Source organism: Notothenia rossii (assembly GCF_949606895.1).
Source record: "Notothenia rossii genome assembly, chromosome: 6".
NCBI lineage: Eukaryota > Metazoa > Chordata > Actinopteri > Perciformes > Nototheniidae > Notothenia > Notothenia rossii.
Genome location: NC_136909.1, coordinates 55,773,977 through 55,800,945, shown reverse-complemented (window position 1 = coordinate 55,800,945; position 26,969 = coordinate 55,773,977). Strand labels below are relative to the sequence as shown.

The 26,969-nt window shown below is 42.1% G+C and overlaps 1 protein-coding gene and 1 long non-coding RNA gene across 9 annotated transcripts in view; one reads left to right on the top strand and one right to left on the bottom strand.

Moving 5' to 3' along the window:
- The window catches only part of birc6 (baculoviral IAP repeat containing 6), a 135,037-nt gene that overhangs the window by 44,128 nt on the left and 63,940 nt on the right, over positions 1-26,969 (bottom strand). For all 7 annotated transcript variants that reach the window (XM_079690602.1, XM_079690605.1, XM_079690603.1 and 4 more), the window contains 2 exons: positions 24,429-24,593; positions 23,938-24,109 (listed from right to left, as the gene is read on the bottom strand). In XM_079690602.1, the coding sequence (XP_079546728.1) occupies positions 23,938-24,109; positions 24,429-24,593 (337 nt within the window). The remainder of the gene's footprint in view (positions 1-23,937; positions 24,110-24,428; positions 24,594-26,969) is intronic.
- On the top strand, positions 1,549-5,836 carry LOC307043298. Of its 2 annotated transcripts, XR_013809325.1 has the most exons (3): positions 1,549-2,027; positions 2,539-2,620; positions 3,381-5,836. It is a non-coding gene; the product is annotated as an uncharacterized lncRNA (long non-coding RNA). The 2 variants fall into 2 exon arrangements; XR_013809326.1 differs by having other exon boundaries at positions 1,549-2,620.

Below are 26,969 nucleotides of genomic sequence, written 5' to 3'. Positions count from 1 at the left end.
AGACAGAACATTTATATTTGATACAAATGCAGTGTTTCCTTTGTTGTTGGCATCTTTGAGGAAAATGGCATTACCATGTTATCAGGAAGTTGTTGTTGCTATGGAAACAACATGACGGTATCTGATATCTTCTACATATAAAGACGGAGAAAGTAAAGAATAAAGTACATGTTTCAATGTTAGCACCCCCCGAAGAGGCACAAGCTCTTACGTCGAGTCTGGAGTTTCAATAAATTCTAAAATCAGTAAAGTCTACGACCATATTTCGGAGGGATATGCTACATATTAACTTTCTATTTTATGCATTTCAGTTCTTCATTAACATTCCTTAATTAACACTTCACTTTCCTGACACAGTTCCACTAACATACATTTACTGTCGATTGTTATTTTTTAATATTCTTTGCGGAATTTGGCCGTGTAAAATGTCCTCTTGGGTTGCCGTACAGCCTATGCGTGACGTCATTGGTAAGCGTAACGGACCCGGGCTGATCTGGTAGGCCGTGCACATGTGGTACCTACACCAAGCTTCCAGGAAGTGCGCCGGACTCTGAGGAAAATATTTGTTGTGGCCAAACAGCGGTACTACAATTCCGTACCAGTCGCTGGGCCCGGAAATACTTTTTTTTTTTGACTAACATTGGGTAAAATACTTCTGTAAAACTAAATAAACTACCCAGTATGAACATTTGTATAGCCCTTATTAAAAACATTCGGTCCTCAAGTTGTAAAATGTGCCAATAACGTTATTCTGAGAGTTATTTTCATCGGCATTATGAACGCGGATCTAACCCACGGGACCGTGCCGCCCAGCACGTTCATGTGACGTGTTCAGTACTACATGAGTTTTACCTTTACCCATGGATGCACAATAAGAACGGATTATATGATTGAATGAATTTTTTCATGAATACTTTCGTGACGTTTCGCTCTCTCAAAAGTTGGGCCATTTTGTCTTCATGCGCCAATGAGCAACTCTCATAGGAATGAAAGAGGCCCCGCCTCCCATGCTGTATCCAGTTATTATTATACATCCATGACCCACACCGGCTAACGGGTACAGTTTCACAGTGTTTCTGGCCCTCCAAAATCCAGGTTCTTTCGCCATGACACAGACAGTCTGTGGTTTGTACTTGTTTAACTTTTGTCTAGGTTCTGAACAGATATGAGGAGCTGTGAGCTCTGAGGGCTAACAGCTAACGGCTGATGTTGTTTTTCTCTGGTTCTCATTGAAGATGACGTCAAGGCTCCGCCTACACTGCGTTACTATAGTTACTGCCCCAGCTACTAAACTGTAATGGAAAGGCAGCATAAAGTGAGCCTGGCCTACCAAGGCCCAGCTATACCGTACTAAGCCGTGCGAGGCCCTGCAATGGAAATGCTCCAAAAGACCCCTATATCTTATCCTTTTGTTGCCTCCTCCTCTTCCACTCCTCCTCTCTCCACAGGTCTGAGTACCAGCAGCTGAGGATGGGCTAAACTCAGAGCGGAGCGTGGCAGCGCCGGCTGGATTCACCTCCTTTCTCTTTTTGTTATTGTGTGCCGTCTAGGTGGTAGCTGTATGGGTGTGAGCTCAACCAGCCCCCACTTCAGTGGGAGGGGAGGAGACAGCAGACAGTGCGAGCAATGGCACTTCCCCCTCCCTTTCATTCTCATGCTCCTTCTAATTCATTGCCACCGCCATCAGAATCCTCCCTCTCTTCACATCGTTCTGCTTGGTTATGCAATGCACATTCCTCCCACGGAATAGCTGGTGTTGGAGACCTGCCGTAACATTGCTGTCACTGGCAGCAGATGCAGATCCATATTGCCATAACAACAGGCTGGCGTTCCGGCTGCTATCGCCTCTCTTCAGACGTCTGCTCCATGGGATTTTACAGTTTTTCCACTTTTGGAATATCATCTGCCAGACTCCACTAATTCTGGGACGTAAACCATTCCTACTTGGCTCAACGGAAGATGGGTGTCCCAATCAACTGATCCTAAAGACAGTTTTGTAATGACTGGCATGGGGGCTACAGTGACAGGCAAGAGGCTTTTTTGAAATTGTACTGTTCCACAGAAGAGTAGTAAGCCATCAGAAGGGATAGAACTGAAAAAGGAGGTGTTGGATTTACTCATAAGCCGGGCAGGGAGGTGGATGAGTTGTGTTTAGGCAAAGCAGTTAAAGGGAACTCAAAAGACAGAAGACAGTAAAGATGGGAGGAACAGTGGGGAGGCAGGAGGGGGAAAATGGGGAGAGGGTATCTCCGTCAGAAGAAGCTACTAGTGCTTTAGCAGCAATGCAATCCTGCTGATAAGAGACGGTTGCGATTGCGAGGGGGAAACTTAATCAAAAGGGAAGTTGGGGGGTGGAGGGTTTTTAACCTGACAGGTGGCGCTACAGACTGGGTGAGTGGAGAAGTGACACATCAGGCTTTTTTACTGGAAAGCCTGTGAGCACAGCGAAGGCATCGTGCCACTACTACCTTCTATCGCTCTGTCTGTCACTGTCTGAGGCTACACATCTCTTCTCTCCCCCCCATCCTCCACATGTAGAATGTCTTTGAAGCCATAAATTACCAGTGAAGATCCAAAAAGCATGCCCGATGTTGTTGTCATACACCTTAGACGCCTTAGGGTAAGCCACTTATTCTTTATACCATCATTTTTATTTGTGTGTAATTTTGTATTTTGTAATATCAGGCATTTCAGTGAATAAGGTGACATATATACTGCAAGGATTGAAGGGGATGAGGATGATTGCAGTTCCATTCACATATAAACCAAAGCCAAGAATGCTCCTGTTAATGTTTGTGTTCACACCATCTCCAATGTCCTTCATAGGGAAGGTGGGAACTATGCTTAAAATAACTACTAACAAGGACCTGGGGGTGGGGAGTGGTTAATCATTAACGGCAAGAGAAAAGAGTTGGGCGGGCGTGAGGGGGCTCTTAATGAAAGCATTAAATCATGCTTATTTTTTAAATGAAGTAACACCATTGTGCTTTAGTGATGTCAGTTGAACAGTTTGATCGCAGATTATCCACGGCAGAGGCTGATTGGCGTTGATGGACACGCTGCTGTGAAGGCGCTCTGCTCCAAGCTGTGGCAGCTCGTAAACACCGCTGTTTACACTCTAATCTCCCCTCCGCCCTGACTGGCAATTGTTATGTTCCATTAATGATTTCTTTCTTTCTGGAGGGAGGATAACGTTGGCGGGGCTGCAAAACCCACATCGGTGTGGGACTGTTTGTTACCGTAGATTAGTAAGAGGACGAACACAAATGAAGCCATGTTTAGCCTTTAATTACTTGTTCATTCAGACAAGATATTTTTGGTTGCTTTTTATGTACGTGTGAACGTTCTGACATGCTCTCCATGATTTCCTTGTATTCCAGATAAGTGTTCCCCTGCCTGGTTAGCTGAGCATCAGGATCATGGGCACCACAGCCATCACCCTCGAGGACTTCAAGGCACTAGAGGTCAAGGAGGAGCAGGAGGAGTCTATCTTGGCATTTTTGGGCATAATTTGCACATTCCTTAACCTTTTTGTAGTCGTCTTTGTTTATATTTACACCACACTGTGAAATCAAAACATAAAGGATTCTTTAAACCTGCCGTCAGAAAAGACTTCTACGATAAAGGAGGAAGTGAGCAGGCAGGAAGGAGGATTAGAAAGAGTTGGGAAAAGAAAACTGACATGAACATCTTTCCCAGAAAGAGGGGGAGGAAACTGGACACACTGGAAGAGGTTGAAGATGGCGAAGCCATGATGCCAAGCCATAGCCATGAGCCGGGGAGATAACAGAGGGATGGGAGACATGGCAGAAAGCGGGCTGTGTGGGTCCCAGCATGGGCAGGGCCAGGTGGACATGACTAAGCCATCCAGTGGCCTGATAAGATATACCAACCTCTACTTCAACTCATTTTCCTGGACTTCTGGACTCTTTGAAAGTCTTATGGACTTTCATTTTAAATGTATGTTGATAAGACTAATTGCTCTTTAAATGGAAGGGCTTTTAACAACCTGATTACAAGTAGAACTTTTGAAGCTTCTATGGAGACACTATTTGCCACCAGGGCTCAACATTATAAATGGCGAAGCACTATTTAGACACCCCGGGCCAGCATAACGTACTTACCACTTGCCCGCTCGGGCCACTAAAAAAATTGCTTTAAAAAAAAATGGTTCTGTGGTATTGGTATTTTGACTAGTAATTTTGTTAAATTGTTTCGTTTATTAACGCTACAACATAGCGTTTCGTGAGTCGGTTGTCGTTGTTGGGTGAAAAGCAAACAGCTGTTTGCTGAGGAGCGCAGCGCGAGCAGGCTCCCGTGAGCGGGAGCGCGCTCGTTCACTACAGACTTTCTTGCCACCTAACCATTCGCCAAAATGTTTTTAATACAGCGGTAACCGGCCAAGCGCCGGGCAAAAAACAATCTTCAAATAAAAGAAAGTCAGCGGAGGAGTTAAACGGAGAGTGACAGGGACTCAGGGAGTATGAAAAGAAGAGGGAGAGAACGTTTCAGCCAGCTTGATCGATGGTGTTGGCTTCTAGTGGTGCAGTGACGCGTCCTTAAACCCTTTTATAATCTATCGATTAGATTTCTGATTAGAAAAATTATAAAAGTAGGGTAGACATGTGGAGATTATCCGGCTGAACAAAACGTGCATTTATCAAACATGTTTGTTTTCCACAGACCTTATTTCCAGCTATTTTCCAAAACCCTGTGGAGGAATCCCATTGCTTTTTGTCGAGGGAACCAGCAGCTTACTTCCTGGTTTTAGGACGCGTCACTGCACCTCTCAATATGATGCCAATATAAACAAGGTCTTCTGTCGACTCTGTACATCGATGCCGACCTATGCTGATAAGTAGCCTAAGTGAAGAGTAGACAATATAAAGGTATTGGCTATAGGGAAATGTCCCAGCAGTTTAGGATAATGAAGGTTCTAATCTAATCTACTACATAGCCATTACATTTCTAACTCCTAATGACAGGAAGGTAGAAAGCGCATTTTACAAATAATAATACTCATAATAATAGCAGACATTTTTTTAACAATGACCCCAATATAATTATTTTAATAAACCAAATATGAACAATTGAGGAAAATGAGGAAGAACTGATGATTCAAATGTTGTACTACAAGTAGTAATGCAGTTAGTGCATACATTACTATTGCAACAAATGTGTACATTTTCTTCATTATTAGTCGATTTTTTTTGGACGAATGCACCGGACCAGTGATTACAATGATGGGGACAGTGATAATACAATTCCACCGGCCCGGAGCGCCACCATATCCCATCAGCCTTCAGGGCCACATATACTTTAGCTTCCTGGCCCCTGTCCAAGAGTTTCCCCAGAAATGTGGCTCTTAGTTCTGCTGTACTTTCATCTCCAAAAATATCTGCCATTTCTAAAATGCCCTCAACCAACCAGAAACAACCTTACATTAAACACATTTTTATTTAGGAAAATATGTGGAAAAACGTTTACATCGTGCTGATGAGGAATTTGTAGAGATGTTACTCCAAAAGGGAGATATCTTTTTTATAAAGAAAATGTTTAATTATCAAGAAATGTGAGAAAACGATAAACGTGTCAATAAACCATGTAGCCTATATACAGTGGGGCAAAAAAGTATTTAGTCAGCCACCAATGGTGCAAGTTCTCCCACTTAAAAAGATGAGAGGCCTGTAATTTTCATCGTAGGTATACCTCAACTATGAGAGACAAAATGAGGGGGAAAAAAATCCAGAAAATCACATTGTCTGATTTTTAAAGACTTTATTTGCAAATTATGGTGGAAAATAAGTATTTGGTCAATAAAAAAAGTTCATCTCAATACTTTGTTATATACCCTTTGTTGGCAATGACAGAGGTCAAACGTTTTCTGTAAGTCTTCACAAGGTTTTCACACACTGTTGCTGGTATTTTGGCCCATTCCTCCATGCAGATCACTTCTAGAGCAGTGATGTTTTGGGGCTATCGCTGGGCAAAACGGACTTTCAACTCCCTCCAAAGGTTTTCTATGGGGTTGAGATCTGGAGACTGGCTAGGCCACTCCAGGACCTTCAAATGCTTCTTACAAAGCCACTCCTTTGTTGCCCGGGCGGTGTGTTTGGGTTCATTGTCGGGCTGAAAGACCCAGCCACGTTTCATCTTCAATGCCCTTGCTGATGGAAGGAGGTTGTCACTCAAAATCTCACGTTATATGGCCCCATTCATTCTTTCCTTTACACGGATCAGTCGTCCTGGTCCCTTTGCAGAAAAACAGCCCCAAAGCATGATGTTTCCACCCCCATGTTTCACAGTAGGTATGGTGTTCTTTGGATGCAACTCAGCATTCTTTCTCCTCCAAACACGTCTAGTTGAGTTTTTACCAAAAAGTTCTATTTTGGTTTCATCTGACCATATGACATTCTCCCAATCCTTTTCTGGATCATCTAAATGCTCTCTAGCAAACTTCAGACGGGCCTGGACATGTACTGGCTTAAGCAGGGGGACACGTCTGGCACTGCAGGATTTGAGTCTCTGGCAGCGTAGTGTGTTACTGATGGTAGCCTTTGTTACTTTGGTCCCAGCTCTCTGCAAGACATTGACTAGGTCCCCCCGTGTGGTTCTGGGTTTTTTGCTCACTGTTCTTGTGATCATTTTGACCCCACGGGGTGAGATCTTGCGTGGAGCCCCAGATCGGGGGAGATTATCAGTGGTCTTGTATGTCTTCCATTTTCTAATAATTGCTCCCACAGTTGATTTCTTCACACCAAGCTGCTTACCTATTGCAGATTCAGTCTTCCCAGCCTGGTGCAGGTCTACAATTTTGTTTCTGGTGTCCTTTGACAGCTCTTTGGTCTTGGCCATAGTGGAGTTTGGAGTGTGACTGTTTGAGGTTGTGGACAGGTGTCTTTTATACTGATAACGAGTTCAAACAGGTGCCATTAATACAGTTAACAAGTGGAGGACAGAGGAGGCTCTTGAAGAAGAAGTTACAGGTCTGTGAGAGCCAGAAATCTTGTTTGTTTGTAGGTGACCAAATACTTATTTTCAACCATAATTTGCAAATAAATTCTTTAAAAATCAGACAATGTGAGTTTCTGGATTTCTTTTTCTCATTTTGTCTCTCATAGTTGAGGTATACCTAGGATGAAAATTGCAGGCCTCTCATCTTTTGAAGTGGGAGAACTTGCACAATTGGTGGCTGACTAAATACTTTTTTTCCCACTGTACATGTAAACTGGGTCTATCTTCCTGCTTTTTCTGCATCTATTTCCACAATTTTAAGTTGGTTTTTGGGAAGGGGTTGGAATATTCTCATATATTTGTTCATGTTGATTTCAGGCTTGTGTCAGCAATCTTTTTCCTGTGTTAAAAAAGCTTTGTATACACATTTGAATCAAGTCTAGAGGTAACATGTACGGAAGAGGATTAGGGCCACATGATTTGAAAATGTCCCCTATTGCTTTTTTTTTTTCTGAGTACTTTTTTCTCAGAACAAAAAAATGCAATAGGGGACATCTGAAAAATAAAATCTGAGCATATAAAAAAAGGATAGCCTCCAGCCATTTCTGTGAGAAACCCCAAAGGAGTGTGTGTGACAGAGTCTGAGGATCATCACAGGAGTTATTTAATGACGTATGCAGGAGAAAGATTATTGCTTTCATGTGACTGGGATAGGAAGACATAAGAACCCAATTGGGAATTGAAGGGCATCTTTATGGTTACATGTTCATACTCCCATAACATGTAATCTCCCTCTGCTTGCTGATGCATGCTACATAGCAACTGACAGTACAGAAAAGGGTATTTTCCTGCTAGCATGAACTATACAGGTTAAAGACTAATCTTGACTAAAAACCCAAATGGAAAAGCAAGTGAAAAGTGGGACATTTCTTCAATCCATCCAGCATGCTATAGAGACCATTAGCTAGGGAGAAGAAGCCCCATGGCTTCTGTAATTAAAATGATGATCACTAGTGGTGGGCTGATCAAAATCACTATTTGCTTACCAGGCTGAGAAAATATAAAATATAAAAAATAACAAAATAACAAACAATGTGAAGCCTGTGCTAATAAACCCCACCATTCACACACACTTATTCAATGGTGGGGAAGCTCTGTAAACACAAACCCACTCGCCTGTGTCAATTGCCTTCTTTTCCACATGGTCTCTACGTTATATGGAGGGAAGAATCATTACCAAACACCCTCCAACAGCTCATTCATGTTCAGATTACCCTCCAACATCATGCGGACACCCACTTAACATGAATGATGGACCAGAATAGAGACTACCTTAGCCGGTGTAACCTCCTGCAGCTTAGATAACTTTACATTCTTATTTGTCTTGGATGAGCATAAAGGAAAATCGATGTTTAGAACAGTAGAGATGTTTAGTCTGAACACAACACAGACATATAAACATCGCATATCAGATCTGGAAGCCAATTAGTGTCAACCACAATGAGCAAGGAATTCATTCTTTAATTGAGATACATTAGTATTGTGCTGAAATGTAAAGGTATTACCTCTCACTAATGGCTTAGTTCATATGATGGAGTCCCAGGAGACTGTGAGACACTGTAATGCATCCCAAAAGGCTTTGCCAAGACACCAATGATTAATGTGGAGCGCTGTTGGGGCTGAGGAGCTGTGGGGCGGGGGGGGAGAGGGATAAAGCAGCTTGAAAATGAAAGCCTGCGTGCTAGTGGGTTTGAGTAAGAGGAAAATAAAGAATTGGGGGTAGTAAAGAAATGAGGCTCCGTTTGGAGGGGATTTATTTCTCTGGGGGAGGAATGGGTATTTTGAGGTTGCAGTTAATTAAATACAACCAAGAAAACCAGGGTTTGATCCCCCCACCTACGGCAGTGGTAAGGCCCACTGTTAATTTTCATGTTTTGTCGTTTTCAGTGGTAACAGAGTATCTGTATAAACTCTCTTCCAGAATGTTACCAGGTCTGTGTGCTACTTTAGAGGTGTAGAGATTATAACAAGGTCTGATCTGGAACCACCTAAAAAGCCTATACTGGAAGCTCGACTCGAGAATGTTAAGACGTGCTGTCATAACATCAGTCAATCTGCGTTGTAATCAGCAGCTCACACTGAAGGTTTTCTTTTGGGTCTTATCAGTCACTACTATGCAGAGAACTATCATCTGACAGCATAACAACATATCCAAAAACGTTTTGAGGTTAGGGAGAAGAAAAAAACATCCAAACTAATATTGTATAACTGGAATAAAGTGAGGGTTAGATAGTCTCTCCTTATTATTATCAGGCGTGCACATAACTTTTTTGCCCTGGTTCTCAAAGGAGCACCTGGAGATGTTGCTTGGTGCTCATCCTTAAAATGAAATAAACCGTAACTTTTGAGGGGCTCTTTATTTGCCGGACACACGGCACTGAACACACAGAGGTGAACACAGAACACACATGCAGAGTTGAACAAAAGACAACATTAGCAAGACCAGTAATCCTACAAGCTGTCATCACTACCCTCCTCACTGTGAACATAACCAATAACCTACCATAGCCAATAACAAATTAATCTAACTTATTTTATTTGTGTTGTTCATTCATATCTTACCTTAACATTTTTTTATTTATGCATTTTTTTTAATCTCTCCAGTTTTAAAGGATATTTTTGGTTACTGTCCTATAGTATACATTGGAATGATTTCAAACCTGTTTATCCCAATAATTATAAAGGAGTGCCTTGGAAATATGTGTTTACATAAATTGTGACCAAACCGTTTGAACTTAGACTAAAGTTAACTATCTAAACATTAAGAGTCCTTACCTAACTGAGCTGTAGTTATCAGCCTCTCAGTCTGACTCAATGAAACGTGTAACCGGGGTGAAAAGGGTGTTACATTTACTTAATTATGAATATTGTTACATCAAGGCCGAAAATTAGGATGAGCCCCAACAGTCAAAAATGTTTTTTTCCCCTCCCAGAGCTGCCAGCGCAGCGCCTCCACAGATCTGGCGCCCTAGGCGAACATCTAGCCAGTGCTAAGAGTTGTTGGTACGCAAATGCGCCTTTTTTCAAATGACCCGGTGCTCTTTTTTTGGCGGAGGTGCGCATGCGCACCTGCGCACCAGTTATGTGGAGCCCTGATTATTATACTGTTGTCACAGGTTTGAATCTCCTTCCAAATATGTAGTTTGTGTTTTAGACTGTCCTGGAACTACAGCTTAATATTTCAAGTTAAGTAAGCACTAGTGTTCATTTCGTTGACCAAAACCATGGTGAAATATGTTCGTCAACAACCTTTTTTTTCCATGACTAAGACGAGACGGCAATAAAGTCAGTAAACAATAACTGTGACAAAACGAAAATGTAGTTTACTAAATAAAAACTATGCCAAAATCTCTTTACTTTCGTTGAAGAAAAAGGAGGGGACGAAATATTATCAAAGATAACGTTACATCTCTGATAGTCAGTTTTGTTCCCAGCAGTTCCATTTCCAGTGCTGCGGCTGCGCACCGTTTGTGTGTCTGTGCTGCATGCGGTACATTTGAATTACACCGGGCCAGCGGCACACTGAACTGTCAGGAAGACTCGAATCTAACGAACCTTATTTAACAGAAAGGAAAATGGCAACAACAGGGCTTGGGAAAAAGAAACGAGGTGATATTTGTCCTTGCTAACATGTTAGCGCTCTCCCGAGTGTGGGTGCTGGTGGCTGACTTAACCTGTGGCGCACTGATTAACCAATGCCCCCACAGGTTTGTAGCCCCACCCCCCTCAGCCTCTAGCTGAGCCGGGCATACTTTTTATTTGCACTATTCCTTATTATGGTTGCTATTCTAGCAAACTGTGCCTTGTTTAAACTTTAATTTATTCAACATTTTTAATGGCATCAATATGCCATGTGAACTAGCTTGTTAGACAGCAGTTAATGAGGCACCATTTTTTTCTTTTCTTGTTAAAACAGACCTCATCTATTTATTTTATTTTGCAATTAGTATGTGTGTACACTACAGTACCCTGTATTGTTGAATCGTGTTGGTTCAAAAATAAATATGCAAATCAGAACATGTTCCATGTCTGGATGTATTCCTTAAATTGATACCATCAAACCACTAGACCGGATACTCTCTGCAAAACTGCATTCTTAATCATTCAAGCTGTGTTTTTCATCAAATAAGGATAAGACATAATCTTATTGTGAATAAGTTGAACTAAAATTACAAATTATTGGTTTTAGCTAGACTAGTTGGACTAAAATTTAAAATATAATCTGAGGACTAAAAAAATACTAAAATATCAACAGTTTTCATTGACAAAAAGTAGACTAAAATAGTTAGTTTTCTTTACTAAAATAAGACTAAAATGCTCAAACTTTTAGTCGACTAAAACTTAACTAAATAAAAACAGGATGAAGGTGACTAAATATGACTAAAACTAACAAGGACATTTGACACAGGACTAACCCCTAGATTCCACCAGGTTCGGCTGCGCCGCGTTACGTCTGCGCCGCGTTACGTCTGCGCCGCGTTACGTCTGCGCCGCGTTACCTCTGCGCCGCGTTACGTCTGCGCCGCGGCGTTCACCACAATCGCGGCCACTCTAGTTAATGGGTGCTATAAAATAAACTAATTTGCAGACCCTATCCCTCCGTAGTCTTTCAAGTAGGAGGAGAAATGCCAGCGTTCTCCTCCGGTTTACAGGCACTGTGTAAATTATATATATAATAATTATGATTATAAATGCATTTTTTTACCACTAAAATACAGCAACACATCTTTGACTCATGTAGTTTATCAAATCAACAAACTGTGACTTTTTTTCTTTTTTTTTACTTGAATTACTTTTTCTTTATTAAATAATAAATCTGATTTGCACAGCATTTTAGTAGGATAATAGTATTTTAAAGTGTCAACAATATAGTAATCAGACCCTGCAATAGAATAAATCAAGTTTCACTTTAGTTTTTCAAGTAACTCAACTGTAACTCACTCAGCATCATCAAGGTTATCTTTTAGGAATATGAGCATGTCCACATTTCCAGGTAGAAGCTGGGATGTTTGGGCGTTTACAATATCCCCTGCTGTGGAAAAAACTCTCTTGCTTGGTACTGATGTTGCTGGGAAAGAGAGATATGCTTTGGCCATGGGTGACAGCAGTGGGTAAAACTATGCATTGTCTCTCCACCACTCCATCCACATAATACAGTTTTTGCCAAGAAGGTGAGGCTTATTGACAGGGCGAGATATAAATATACTGTTGGTACTTGTCAATGTCTCTAGGTATGTACATGTAGCCCTGTAAATACGATGTCCTTTTGTGTTATCTGTTGTTTTATGTTCATGTTGTAATCTACTTGCTGCCATGTTTGACAGGTCTCCCTTGAAAAATAGATCGATTATCTCAATGGGACCATCTGGTAAAATAAAGGTTTAAAAAAAAAAAGTCAGCCACCAATTGTGCAAGTTCTCCCACTTAAAAAGATGAGAGGCCTGTCATTTTCATCCTAGGTAAACTTCAAGTATGATAGACAGAATGGGGGGAAAGAATCCAGGAAATCACAATGTCAGATTTTTTATGAATTAATTGGTAAATTCCTCGTTAAAATAAGTATTTGGTCACCTACAAACAAACAAGATTTCTGGCTCTCAGAGACCTGTAACTTCTTCTTTAAGAGCCTCCTCTGTCCTCCACTTGTTAACTGTATTAATGGCAACTTTTTGAACTCGTTATCAGTATAAAAGACACCTGTCCACAACCTCAAACAGTCACACTCCAAACTCCACTATGGCCAAGACCAAAGAGCTGTCAAAGGACAACAGAAACAAAATTGTAGACCTGCACCAGGCTGTGAAGACTGAATCTGCAATAGGTAAGCAGCTTGGTGTGAAGAAATCAACTGTGGGAGCAATTATTAGAAAATGGAAGACATACAAGACCACTGATAATCTCCCTCGATCTGGGGCTTCACGCAAGATCTCACCCCGTGGGGTCAAAATGATCACAAAAATCCCAGAACCACACGGGGGGACCTAGTCAATGACCTGCAGAGAGCTGGTACCAAAGTAACAAAGGCTACCATCAGTAACACACTACGCCGCCAGGGACTCAAATCTTGCAGTGCCAGACGTGTCCCCCTGCTTAAGCCAGTACATGTCCAGGCCCGTCTGAAGTTTGCTAGAGTATTTAGATGATCCAGAAGAGGATTGGGAGAATGTCATATGGTCAGATGAAACCAAAATATAACTTTTTGGTAAAAACTCAACTAGACGTGTTTGGAGGAGAAAGAATGCTGAGTTGCATCCAAAGAACACCATACCTACTGTGAAACATGGGGGTGGAAACATCATGCTTTGGGGCTGTTTTTCCGCAAAGGGACCAGGACGACTGATCCGTGTAAAGGAAAGAATGAATGGGGCCATGTATCGTGAGATTTTTAGTGACAACCTCCTCCCATCAGCAAGGGCATTGAAGATGAAACGTGGCTGGGTCTTTCAGCATGACAATGAACCTAAACACACCGCCCGGGCAACGAAGGAGTGGCTTTGTAATTAGCATTTCAAGGTCCTGGAGTGGCCTAGCCAGTCTCCAGATCTCAACCCCATAGAAAATCTTTGGAGGGAGTTGAAAGTCCGTGTTGCCCAGCGACAGCCCCAAAACATCACTGCTCTAGAGGAGATCTGCATGGAGGAATGGGCCAAAATACCAGCAACAGTGTGTGAAAACCTTGTGAAGACTTACAGAAATGTTTGACCTCTGTCATTGCCAACAAAGGGTATATAACAAAGTATTGAGATGAACTTTTGTTAATGACCAAATACTTATTTTCCACCATAATTTGCAAATAAATTCTTTAAAAATCAGACAATGTGATTTTCTGGATTTTTTTTCTCATTTTGTCTCTCATAGTTGAGGTATACCTAGGATGAAAATTACAGGCCTCTCTCATCTTTTTAAGTGGGAGAACTTGCACAATTGGTGGCTGACTAAATACTTTTTTGCCTTACTGTATATATTTTTAAAAAATAATTAAAATCGCGGTATATTGAGACATTTATTTACCGCGATACCGCGATATTTGATATATTGTTACATCCCTAGTTATGACGCTGGAGGAGATCGGACCAAAACCGCGGCGCAGCCGTGACGCGGAGCGGACGGACCCGGTGGAATCTAGGGTTTAGATTAAGACTAAATAAAAAAAATAGCTGACAAAATTAACACTAGTAAGCACCCCCTCATATATTGCATGTGTGGCTCATAGCTTATGTGAGCATAAAAAGAAACGCAGCTAGTCAACTGAGAAGAAATGGAGATTATCTTATGATCCTGTACATGATAACTTGTACATACAGCAGCAGGCTGTCAGGTCTCTCAGTTTTTCCAGCTCTTCCTGACATGTATTGACAGCTCAGAGCTCCTGGGCAGCTAGCCCTATTACAGAAGGTGGTCTGAGAAACCCCAGCTTTATCTGAATGGATGCTCCATGACTAAAATGAGCTACATGCAATGGGCTAGTTATGAGAGTATTATGACTAGGGGTGCATAAAATGGTACGCAGGTACGCATGCGCGGCAAAAATCTGAATTGCGTAATGTCCCTTGTGTCACTACGGGCCTTTGCGTACCTCAAAACATCTAAACAAAACACATATTTCGTCTACACGTGTTTCTTGTCAACACTCAATGGAGTAAACTACGAGACATGTCAAAAAACCCAAATACATTAAGCAGCTACGTTGCCGTTTCGCTCCCTGCAAAAAATCTTCGGACTTTCTTTGACTGACTGAACTGGGTGCCGGCCGAGCCACACAGGACATAACCGACGGACCTGTGAAGCTTTACAGGAGGCAGAGGCTTAGATCACTGGACGACAGAGTTGTTCACCATGTGCACAGACAGGGTTAACGTCGGTATGAAGAACAGAATAGTGCCAAAACTCCGCCAACTGGCTGCAGTGGGAGGCCCCCTGTGCACATGCTGTGCCCCGCGCACACACTGGAGAACTGCGCAAAATCAGCTGATCACAATGTTCACGCTCTGTGGTCAAGCTGCTGCAGTTTTATTTACAACAAACTTACTCAGGGTGTTAATGGAAGAGTTTCAAATCAGACAGAGGTGAAAGAAGTACTCAGATCTTGTGTAGGAATACTCTGTAACAGTAAAAGTCCTGCATTCAAAATGTTACTAGAGTAAAATTAGAAAAGTATTATCATCAAAATATAGTTAAAATAGCGACAGTAAAAGTATTCATTGTGCAGATTGGTCTATTTCAGAACAATATATATGATATGTTTTATAATGATTGATCATGAAAGTGTTCTCAAAGCTGGTAAAGGTGCAGCTAGTTTGAATGACTTTGTATACTGCAGGGTAGCTTGTGAATTTACTCCAGGTGGAAGTAAGGTCTAATTTAACACTTGATTAGATTTCACATCATTCATCCACATCTGTAAAGTAACTAAAGGTATTAAATATATAATATATACTGGAGTAAAAGTACACCATGTACCTCTGAACTGTAGAGGAGTAGAATCAGAAAGTAGCATCAAAGTCAAGTAAAAATACAAATATCTCAAAATGGTACTTAAGTACAGTACTTGAATAAGTGTACTTAGTAACTTCCCACATCTGAAATCAGATATGACTTCAAGTCATGTGATCATTTCTTAGTATTTGATCCTTCAACTTGGCCTCAGGAAAAGCAAGGACTTCACAGTTTTGGCAACACGTTTTGGAGAAAACTAATCGGAGGCGTAAAAAGAGACAGGGAGGTGCATCTTCATCATCTTCATCATCTAGCATGCAAGAAGTGTAAATAGAGGGCAGTGAAGGAGATACTGAGGAGGACCACGCTTCGTGTGTGGTGAGTACCAAACACTGTCTCCTGGTACTCATCTGAGGAACTCACTCAAAGTTATTTGCACCCCTGATTATGACATATGGAGTGGTTATTCATAGCTATTAAAGGTGTGTAATCATTAAGGCTATGCTTCAACAGAGCAGGTAGCAATACATAATCAAACAAGGGCTACAAACGCCATATCCTCCTGAGACCCAGAAAGAAAAAGGTTTAAAATGTCCTTTTTTCTTTTAGATCACACAAGTCTTTAGGGTGGTATTAACATAATGACTAACACAAACTAAAACAATATATTTTAATTTGTGTTTTATTGTGTATCCTTTGTAGAGCACATCAGGTGTTAGTTATGTGAAGCATAGTATACAAACAACATTAACATACAAGTACATTAAGTTATCAACCTCTTCCTCAATCCCTGCCTGTGGATCCTCATCTGACAGGTCTATGTCTGAGTCTCCCTCAATGATTCTGTTCAGATTTCTCTCTGCCTTGGTTAGTGAGCTGCCTCCATTTGTGTCGTGTAAAATGGGGGAAATAAAAAGTTAGCAAATCCCCATGTCCTCCTCAGAGAACATTCATAAATACATTTAGTTTTAGGTTACACTGCTCTGAAACTCACTACACTAACTCCTAAGATGTTCCCTTACTATAATTAATTAAAATATTGAACTCACAACACTGGTAATTACAAAATTACAAACTTACCATTTCTCTTTCTATAAATAGTAGGGATGTAACGATATACCGAATATCGCGGTAAACAAACGGCTCAATACCGTCGTGAGACTGACGAAATCTACTGCGATATTACATGGTTCATTCCTCACCTTATTGGAAAAAACTGTACTGTTTTAGTTTGAACAGCAGAGGGCGCCATAATACCAGTCAAGAAGAAAGACTCCCATCATCCTTTGCGTGCAAGCAAGCATGCTCTCACTCAGACCCAGCAAGAAGCTGGAGAACGAAGTTGTAGACGAATGTGTTGACCAACAACTAAATAAAGAATGTGAAATTGAGGATGCTCCATTGAGTTTTAAAGCTGATGTGTGGCAGCATTTTGGTTTTCCCGTTTCAATAAATGACAATGGTGAAAAGCAAACTGACAAACGCAAAACTATTTGCAAATCCTGCCGAGCAACGGTCAACTACAATTCGGGAAATACATCGAACATGAGAAGTCATTTGTCAAATCGCCACCCAGAAAAGCTCCGACCACAACAACCTGTGAGTAAAAAGCGTAAGCCGGGCCAACTGACTCAGGGGGAAGTGGGGCTCCAAATACTTCTTTCAAACAGTCCAAGAGCTGAGGAAATAACAAGATGCCTCGCTGAGTACATGGCCAAAGACTTAAGGCCGTTTTCTGTGGTCGACAACGGTAGATTTAGGAGGTTAGTTAACACGCTGGAGCCCAAGTATGCCATTCCATCACGGCCCTACTTTAGTCGAACAGTGCTACCAGCTCTGTACAAAGAGACAAAAGCTAAAGTGACACAGAGCCTCAAAGAAGAAGAGTGCATCCCAATAACAACAGATGGGTGGACTTCACGAGCTACGCAGAGCTATATTACAGTCACAGCTCATGTTATGACCAGCGAATGAGAAATGAAAAGTTTTGTCTTACAGACGCGGCCTCTTTTCACATCACACACTGGACTCAACATAGCTGAGGTGTTAAAATCTGCTGTTTTGGAGTGGGGACTCAACATGACGAGCAACAACAATCAAGGCATTGCTGTCGTAACAGACAACGCACGGAATATGGATGTAGCGGTGAGAGGCTGGATTTTCTCCACACATAAAGTGTTTTGCACACACTTTAAACCTCGCGTCAAAAGCGGGTTTGAACGTAAACCGGGCAAGCCGTCTGCTTGGTAGAGTGAGGCGTGTAGCTGCGTTTTTTCACCGCAGTTCAACTGCAACAGCTGTGCTGGCTACCAAACAGGGAATGTTAAACCTGCCTGCGCATAAACTCATCATGGATGTGGTCACAAGATAGAACAGCTCGCTTGACATGCTCGAGCGCTACCTGGAGCAACAACAAGCTATCGCTGCAACGCTACTCAGTGCTGAAGTCAGGCGCAACGCACGCGAGATACACTCTTGAACCAGCTGACATCACGGACGCCGAGGACATGGTTCGGCTTCTCTCACCGCTTAAAAAAGCAACCACCGTGCTGTGCGATGACTCTCAACCTACAGTCTCTTTCATTGTGCCCCTCAAGCACATGATAGAACAAAGCATGGCACATTGCGATGGGAACTCCTCCACCATCGCCCAAATGAAGAGAGCCATACTGAAGGACTTCACAGACAGATACCAAGGAGAGCAAAACAAGTTTCTGCAAGAAAGCACTGCGTTGGACCCCCGGTTCCGGAGCTTGCAGCAGCTAAATGACAGTCAAAGGGAGGACGTTTTTGACAGGCTGAAGTAGAGAGCCACACAGATGCAGAACCAGGTAGATATTTAAATATTCTTTGTTTACTGTCTGTGTAACTTGTTCAGATAAAGTATAAGTTGTGTGTATGTATCTGTTGTTTTTGTGAAAAGAAAGATAAGACATTTAGGACGTTTTTTTTTATACCTCTGCTTGCTTGCACAGAACCCTAGTGAAACAGAAGGGGAAAGAGCAGCTGTGCCGCACACAGCACTTGACGCTGATAAGGAACAATCTCCTCCTTCCATAAAGACAGCACTCGAAGATCTCCTTGGGGAGTCTTTCAGTAAAGAAGTGCCAATGCGCACAGCACAACACTGGTATCAAGGCTGAAATTTACTTGTACCGCAAAGCGACCTCTATCTTACTCTCTGACTGTCCTCTCAAGTGGTGGAGAGACAGTGCAATGCTTTACCCACTACTGTCAGCCATGGCCGAAGCATATCTCTCTGTCCTAGCCACATCAGTACCAAGTGAGAGAGTTTTTTCCACAGCAGGGGATATTGTAAATGCCCAAAGATCCCAGCTTCTACCTGGAAATGTGGACATGCTCATCTTCCTGAATTAGTGAGTGTGAGTTAGTGAGTTTGAGTTGAGTTACTTGAAATTTATTTTTATTCTTTTGAATTTCCTTGTTTATTTGCACAAAGAAAATTCCTACTTTGTTAGTAGTATGTAAAAAAACACTGGTTTGTTCTTGTTCCAGTCTGTTAGTCACTTTGTTTTTGACACGTTAAATGTACTACTATACTAAAATGCTATACAAATCAGGTTTATTATTTAATAAAAAAATTGTTTTCAAAAATTTCAAAAAAGAAAATATATATATATATTCTAATTTTTTTTCACTTTTTTTTATCTAATAAATAGTGCTTGGGTTGATGGATGCCATTTTGAAAAACAATGAAATTACCTTTTTCAAAGCCACATCCCCACATATGTCACATGTCTGAAAAGCCCAGGATGTCCTCTTTGGAGTACAATTGGACTTAATGCTGTGGCAAGTATAACCTCAAAGCTCCACAGAGGACACAAAGGAATGGGTGGGTCTCTGGAGGACACACACGCATGTAAGTGTGTGAAGAATTTACCAGATAATGAGGAGCAATTACAACACTCAGGATGCTTTTTATCAGCTGTTATTTAATTATGAGACCCGGGCTGCATTAGCACACACCAACATGCTCACACAGAGATACTAATGCAAAGTGAAACATCCCAGCACCGTCAGGCACAGAGAGGAGGCACACATTCAGCTGGTGGCTGTACTGCTCCAGCCGTCTCCTTTGTGTTTGTTTGTTTCCCCCTGTCTGTGTTGTTTGTGTGTGCATGGTGGCTGTCACTCCTGGCTCCCGGCTCAACCTCCACTCACCTGCTGCAATCAGCTGTGCACCCTCCCCGACTACACACCTGCTTTCCATCAAGCCATTTACAACGGCATATCAACGGAGGCTCCACAACCTTTCACCGCCAGATCGTCAGGTATCAGCCGTATCTCGCGTCTCCTCCACACACTCTCTGCACAGCACCGTAGTGTGGAGTTGCATTAGGTAACGCGAGATACGGCTGATACTTGCGCATTAGTTTCTGTTATGGATCATTATCAACATTCCTGCCAGTAACATTACTATATTATCAATGCTACGTTAGTTATAGCCTTATACAGTTGCAAGAAAAAGTATTTGAACCCTTTGGAATTACCTGGATTTCTGCATAAGTTGGTCATAAAATGGAGGAAGCCACTGCTGTCCAGAAAAAACATTGCTGCACGTTTGAAGTTTGCAAAAGAGCACCTGGATGTTCCACAGCACTACTGGCAAAATATTCTGTGGACAGATGAAACCAAAGTTGAGTTGTTTGGAAGGAACACACAACCCTATGTGTGGAGAAAAAAAGGCACAGCACACCAACATCAAAACCTCATCCCAACTGTATGGTGGAGGGAGCATCATGGTTTGGGGCTGCTTTGCTGCCTCAGGGCCTGGACAGATTGCCATAATTGAGGGAAAAATCAATTCTCAAGTTTATCAAGATATTTTGCTGGAGAACTTAAGGCCATCTGTCCACCAATTGAAGCTCAACAGAAGATGGGTGATGCAACAGGACAACGACCCAAAGCACAGAATTAAATCAACAACAGAATGGCTTCAACAGAAGAAAATACGCCTTCTGGAGTGGCCCAGTCAGAGTCCTGACCTCAACCCAACTGAGATGCTGTGGCATGACCTCAAAAGAGCGATTCACACCAGACATCCCAAGAATATTGCTGAACTGAAACAGTTTTGTAAAGAGGAATGGTCCAAAATTCCTCCTGACCGTTGTGCAGGTCTGATATGCAACTATAGGAAACGTTTGGTTGAGGTTATTGCTGCCAAAGGAGGGTCAACCAGTTATTAAATCCAAGGGTTCACATACTTTTTCCACCCTGCACTGTGAATGTTTACATGGTGTGTTCAATAAAAACATAAAAACATATTGTTTGTGTGGTTTTAGCTTAAGCAGACTGTGTTTGTCTCTTGTTGTGACTTAGATGAAGATCAGAACACATTTTATGACCAATTTATGCAGAAATCCAGGTAGTTCCAAAGGGTTCACATACTTTTTCTTGTAACTGTATATGATAGCTAACTCCACAATATTGTGATGTGACGTTAGCTAACATTCTGTAGCTAACACCGGTCACTCACCAAGATAGCTGCCCAGTTCTCCACTGGTTCTCCTCACACCACAGCTCAATTTCTCTCCGATGGCCGTCATTTCTTCTAATCCTTGGCTGCTCCTGGTCTCTTGGACGCCTAGCAAGCTCATAATTATAAGGTTGTGGTCCGTCATATGCATTCAAATATTCATGTTCAACTTCTCCTGTGTCTTCTGTGTCGAAACTAGCATTGGGATCCATGTTTATTAATACGTTACACCGGCCGCTCTCCCCCTTGTTTCCCCCGTGTTACGTCACATGCGGGAGGTCACTTGCCGAGGCTTTTTATGCGGAAGTGAACATTTCTTACAAAAGCGACGCCAGATGTCACTGTAGTGTATATTTCTGTATCTTTTTTTGAAAATCTAGTGTATTCATCATTTTCATACACATTTATTCACATTTAGTCTTTAACCTGGAAGTTGCTCTTTAAGTCAAATCTGTATTCCTATTTACGAATCACTTCATAACGTTTTCATTTTGTTACGGTTATTTTTTTACTGCACTCATCAGACCCTACTGTAAACTGGCAAATGGGCACGATCCACATTACAGCAAAGCCATTTCCCTAACAACCAGCATTGCATGTCTCTATGTCTTCTTTCACAAAACAAACATGCCATTAAAATGAAGAAATTATTACTTTGATTTAATTCTAAAGTGATCATGAAATCTGGGGCACTCATTAAATGAGGCTTTGACTTCCTTTGGCCATAACATTTTGATGGAAGCTTTTGTCCTTGCAATGCGCAGACTGTACCTCGAACGTTTGCATTGACTCACTTTTACACCAACATCCTAATGGGAACTGCAATCAATAGTTTGCTCAAAGACTGACATAGAAAAGCGGATGCTATTTGCGCTTCACAGAATAATTTAATCCAAAATTACAACACCAAAAATAACCCTAACAGTTACAAAAGTCCTATAACTTTATTTATCTGGAAAGAAGGCAAATAACTATTGTTGCATTCCTGAAAAACAGTGATTTTATTTTTAAACTGGGGCATGAATTTGTTGCTGTTGTATGGTGCAGTTTACACAACTGTTCTTCTTAATGGCTGGAAGTAATGTTAGGCAAAACATTAAGGTTGATTTCACCTAATCTTAAAACAACAACATTTTGTCAAAAAAAAAAAAAAGTACATTATTGACATTGGCAAAAGTAATTTGTCTCGACTTAAGTTCAGTGTACTTTTTTGAAAAGCTTTCAATCACTTCTTTTATTATTTCCACTAAGGTTGAATGCTTCAGAAAAAGCAGAATAGTCAATTGTGGGTTATTTGACTTATTATATTTGTACATGAACTGCCGGAAATGCAAATACAATAGTTATAAAAGCATAGATTTATTTTTGCCACATGGCCCACAAGTGAAGAGAGCAGTGCAAAGCCCCACTGCAGCCGGACTCAGAAAGTCAGCGCAGCACTAATAACCAGCCGCTCCCTGCAGAGGCCAGGCAGGGTATAAGCAATGGGCTGACCTGACCTCCACACTGCTGAAGCCCACTGAGTACTGAGAGCTCTGCTGGAAGCTCATTTTTACACCAGAGATCTAACTGACTGGGAGTATAAGAGATGACCTGAGCATGGGGTCTAAGCTGCAGCACACAATCTACAGCCATGCTCCTGCTTCTTGCTAGAAACATTACAATCTAATTTGCTCACATTCAATTACAACAAACTATGACATAACAAAACCTAATCACAGTGGAAAGACACGCCTTTTATTCTTGAGTTTAAATATAAAAGTTCTGATAGGACAGTGTGTCCTATAAGCCTGGACTCATGACATGTATGGTACTGGGACTTACTTCAGTGTGATTTAAAACCAAGACAAGCACAGCCTCAGTTTCAGTCTAAGATGCTGTAGCTCCATCTGCTGGTTCGTGTTGCAAAAATCCTCCATCTCTTCCACAAACACACAGGAGCATACAAACCTATATCTACAGTCATCCAGAACTAGAGTGCAGTGCAGGAACTCTAGCCTGCAGTAATCACTAAAAGAGAAGACCAGAAAATCTGTCCACTCTCTCAGCCTTAAAGGCCGGTATCTGGCAGCCCTTCACATCATGACCAGAAATCAGTGGGTCAAAATATTTGACTGAACAACCCAAGAATAAGAACTCATCTGAACAAATATAAAAATAGGACCCCATGAAATGTTGCACAAAAGAGTGGGCATGCTGCTGTCCTGTTACTTAACAGGACTAACTTATTCACTTTACAGCCATCTTAGGCTGAATGTCCTTATCAAGTTTGTTTTCTGATCCCCCTTTATCCCCCCTTTATAGGAAGAGCGAGGTGGTGTGTAGTCGCATGGCTTTACCTTTTTTTATGGTTGCACTGAGCACTTGTTGAACGTTTCCAGAAGCAATGCTGTGACTGTATAAAATGAAGGAGAAGCTTGGCCGTGTTTGCTAATCATGAGCTGTATTTTTCAGACCGAATGGATCATAGAAAGCAAAGTAGCGATGCTAGTCCATCATATAGCTGCTGTTAGTGGTGATTTGTTAGGATGTTGTGCTACCAAGCACTGAAGGGCTACCACCGTCCTAATTTCAGGGTTTACCCCAGAAAAGTTAGACCCCCTTCACCTTCATCAGGTGTTGTTTTCAGGAGGTGTAGCATTTAAAATCCAAGATAATCAAACCACACACAAATTGTGCTCATTTCACACACATGCTTCCTAAACCGAACGAGCTTAACAAAGATGATTTGTGGGTGTTGGTGGCATATTGGCAAGTTAATTAAATCATAATTATTAATTATTATTAATTATTAAATCAATTAAATTATAATTCAGAATCGCAAAAAAACTCCCTCTAAATCTCTCTCTCTCTCTGTCTGTGTGTGTTGCTCTTTGAGCCACACTCATCAGTGTTAATTACAGCCAAAGACAGTTATTACTACATGGTGTCAAAATACTCCCTCTTGCTTTGGGTGTCTTGGCCTTAATTAGTAAAATCATGAAGCCTACCTGAGTCGTTGCGCAGGTAGGAGGACATGGCGGGGATGAGGCAGGACTGGCAGAGCAGCTCATGCAGCACGGCGGGCAGCGCAGAGCTGTTGGAGGCTTGGCTCTCTGCGGAGCACGCCTCCGCACTGTGGCAGCTGCTGGAGCCGGCTGGGTTGATGTAGCTTGCTAACACCTGGTGAGAAAAACAATGTAGACACACTGTTAGACCAATTACCAAAAAACCTGTCCACTTTGTCCTAATTGACACATTTAAGTTCACACTTTACATGTATCTGGTATTAGTTTTTTTAAATATTGATAACTTGTGCATACTAAGTTATTTTTATATGCAAGTCTATTCTCTTCACTTTATCAGCACTATACTTCTGCTGTTGTACTAATGTACATTTCCCCATTGCTGGGACAATGTTGGAATTCTGAAAGAAGTTTAGGCTCCATCCAAATTAGTTTCAAAACTGGCTTTAAAATGATCTGACATTGAGTGGACTCACCTGCAGCAGACAGGTGACGTGTTCCTCTTCCAGCCGCTGTTTGGTGAGAGCCTGCTCCACGTCCCAGCCTGAGGCTGTGGATCCAGTACCAAAACCAGTCCCTTTAGCCCAGTACAGCTGCTGCTCCTCACTGGTGCCACCACCGTGACAACTGGACATCTGTGGCTGCCAACACACACAATAATGTTTAAGGCCCAGATACACCGGCCAGTCACCTGGGAAGTCGCCGACGCCGACACCGACACCGACTGTTGCGTCGCCGGACTCTCCTGCGTATTTGCCGACTTCGCGCACTGGAACACACCGCAAATCCGAGCCGAGCACGTATGAACTGCGCATGCGTGAGTGGCAATAACTCTCCTTACCAGCAGGCGGCGGTAGTGTGTATTCATCATTCAAAAGAGGCAACAACCAGAACAACCGGAAGACAGAGAAGAAGAACAGACTCCGTTATATAAACAAACAACAAATAGCGTTTTTCTTTCCATTTTCACTCTCGTCCATTGAAAACATTAACGAACAGGAGCTCTATAAACCGATGAGGTGAAACAGCCGTCCGTGTGTGTTCCATCTTCCATTTTAAATCATTTGTTTACCTCCCTCACTTACGTTAACGCTTCTCATGCACTGATTCGCTAGCTGAACAGCCAATCAGTGTTATCCCTTTGTCCGACTTCCGGTGGTGTTCCCGACGCCGATTCAACATGTTGAATCGGCAAGAAAAGGCGTCAGGTCGGCAGAAAAGACCCGACGGTGCGGCGCACACCACTCCGAATAGGGCGTGCCCACGCTCATGTTCGGCCCGACTCCCATTTACTGCCGATTTCGGGCCGGTGTATCTGGGCCTTTAGAGTTAGACGGATGGCTCTGGGTTGGGGATTTAAGAACACTCATTCTGAGAATGTATTAAATTCCCCTTATTTTTAAGGACAATGCTTTCCAGTGTATTGTTGGAGTGGAAAATATAAATGGTTTATATTCTCTGGCCCTGAATAAAACTCATTAGTTTCAGGGGTATATCAAAAGTCGACAGTATTAGCCACATAGAAGACACTGTCCAGACACTCTTTTTGTCAATACATCTGGGTGAGACATACACGCTTTGATTGACCTCTGTCTGTCATTTTTGGTTGTAAAGTTTCACGAGATTAATTATACAGCAATGTCAAGTTTAAAAAACGCTCAAGAAATACAAAGAAATGTCTACTATAGGAACTATCACACATAACTCAAATTGGGCTCATTTAATCCAAAGGTGTATCCAGATACATTCAAATACACCACTATGGAATCATGAAAATAAAACATTTGTACATCCAGCAAACAACTTCATGGTTGTTTCCCTATACAGCCTCACATTAGAAAAATGTAAGAATGTCATTAAAAGGAAAGACTCTTGGATAGCTTAGAAAACATTTCCATTCAGATATCTAAAGGTAATACGTCAAATAAGGAGATTAACATTTATTCCCGACAAGCTATCACAGCATGCTTATTTTTTTCTAGCTTTATATGAATAATATATAGTATATAGGAGCCAACATGGATGAAAAACATATTTTTTGTTTTGGAGTTGATGTTCTTAATTTGTGCTCTTATTGAAGCTGTTGGACTGGGGGGGCTGATGGACGGCCACAGTGACAGGTCTCTGGCTTTTCACACAGAGGGGTGTCACCAAAACAACAACAAACCCTAGGCATGCTGCTACCCTCTTTACACAGCTTCCAGAACATGGCTGGCCCTATTAAAGTCTCTGTATGTGGGCTTGTGTGTGAATAATTCTGCTGCTTGGTATGTGTGAATAACTCTGCTGTCTGCTTCCACACGACACTGCGTCCACATCACCCCTATCCTCCACGACCCCCACTGGCTACCCTTCAAACACCAGATTGATTTCATGATATCACTCATTACATCCAAAGCCATCAACAACCTTAGCTGCGCCCCCCCTGCAGCCCATCGGGACTGAGCTCCGGACCTGGGGCGACAGGGAGTTCGCTGCAGCCCCTCCCCCATAAAGGTCTTTAGGCGCTTTCACACCGCAGTACTTTTCCCACAAAGGTTCATCAGAACTTAGTTCATGAGAACTCTTTAGTTCTCATGAACTAAGTACAGATCGCGTTCACACCGGAATAAGTCCCTGAGGGAGGATTAGGCAAATGAAGCCGCTGACGTCGCTTCGTCTTCTTCTGCTTTGGTTTACTGGCAGGCCGCAAACAACTTCACGGCGTATACTGCCGCCCAAAATCCCCGGCCGGAAGTCCCCGGAGTTAGGGACTGGCTACAGTAGAAGCTGCTGGGACTCCCAGCAGCTTCTACTGAAGCCTTCCGAGTAAATGGCCAGAACGCCGACACCTCCTCATCTCCACCGCTCCCATGTTTTATTTTGTGTTGACATAAGTTAGTCTCTCTGCGTTTCTGCACTGGGCTAATGCTAATAATGCTAATAAAATGGCGGCTTAACAAACGTTTTTGGGAGTTTGACGGGGCGTGGTTTGCATTCCGCCCAGCCAATCAGACACGGGAACCTTTTTCTCCCAC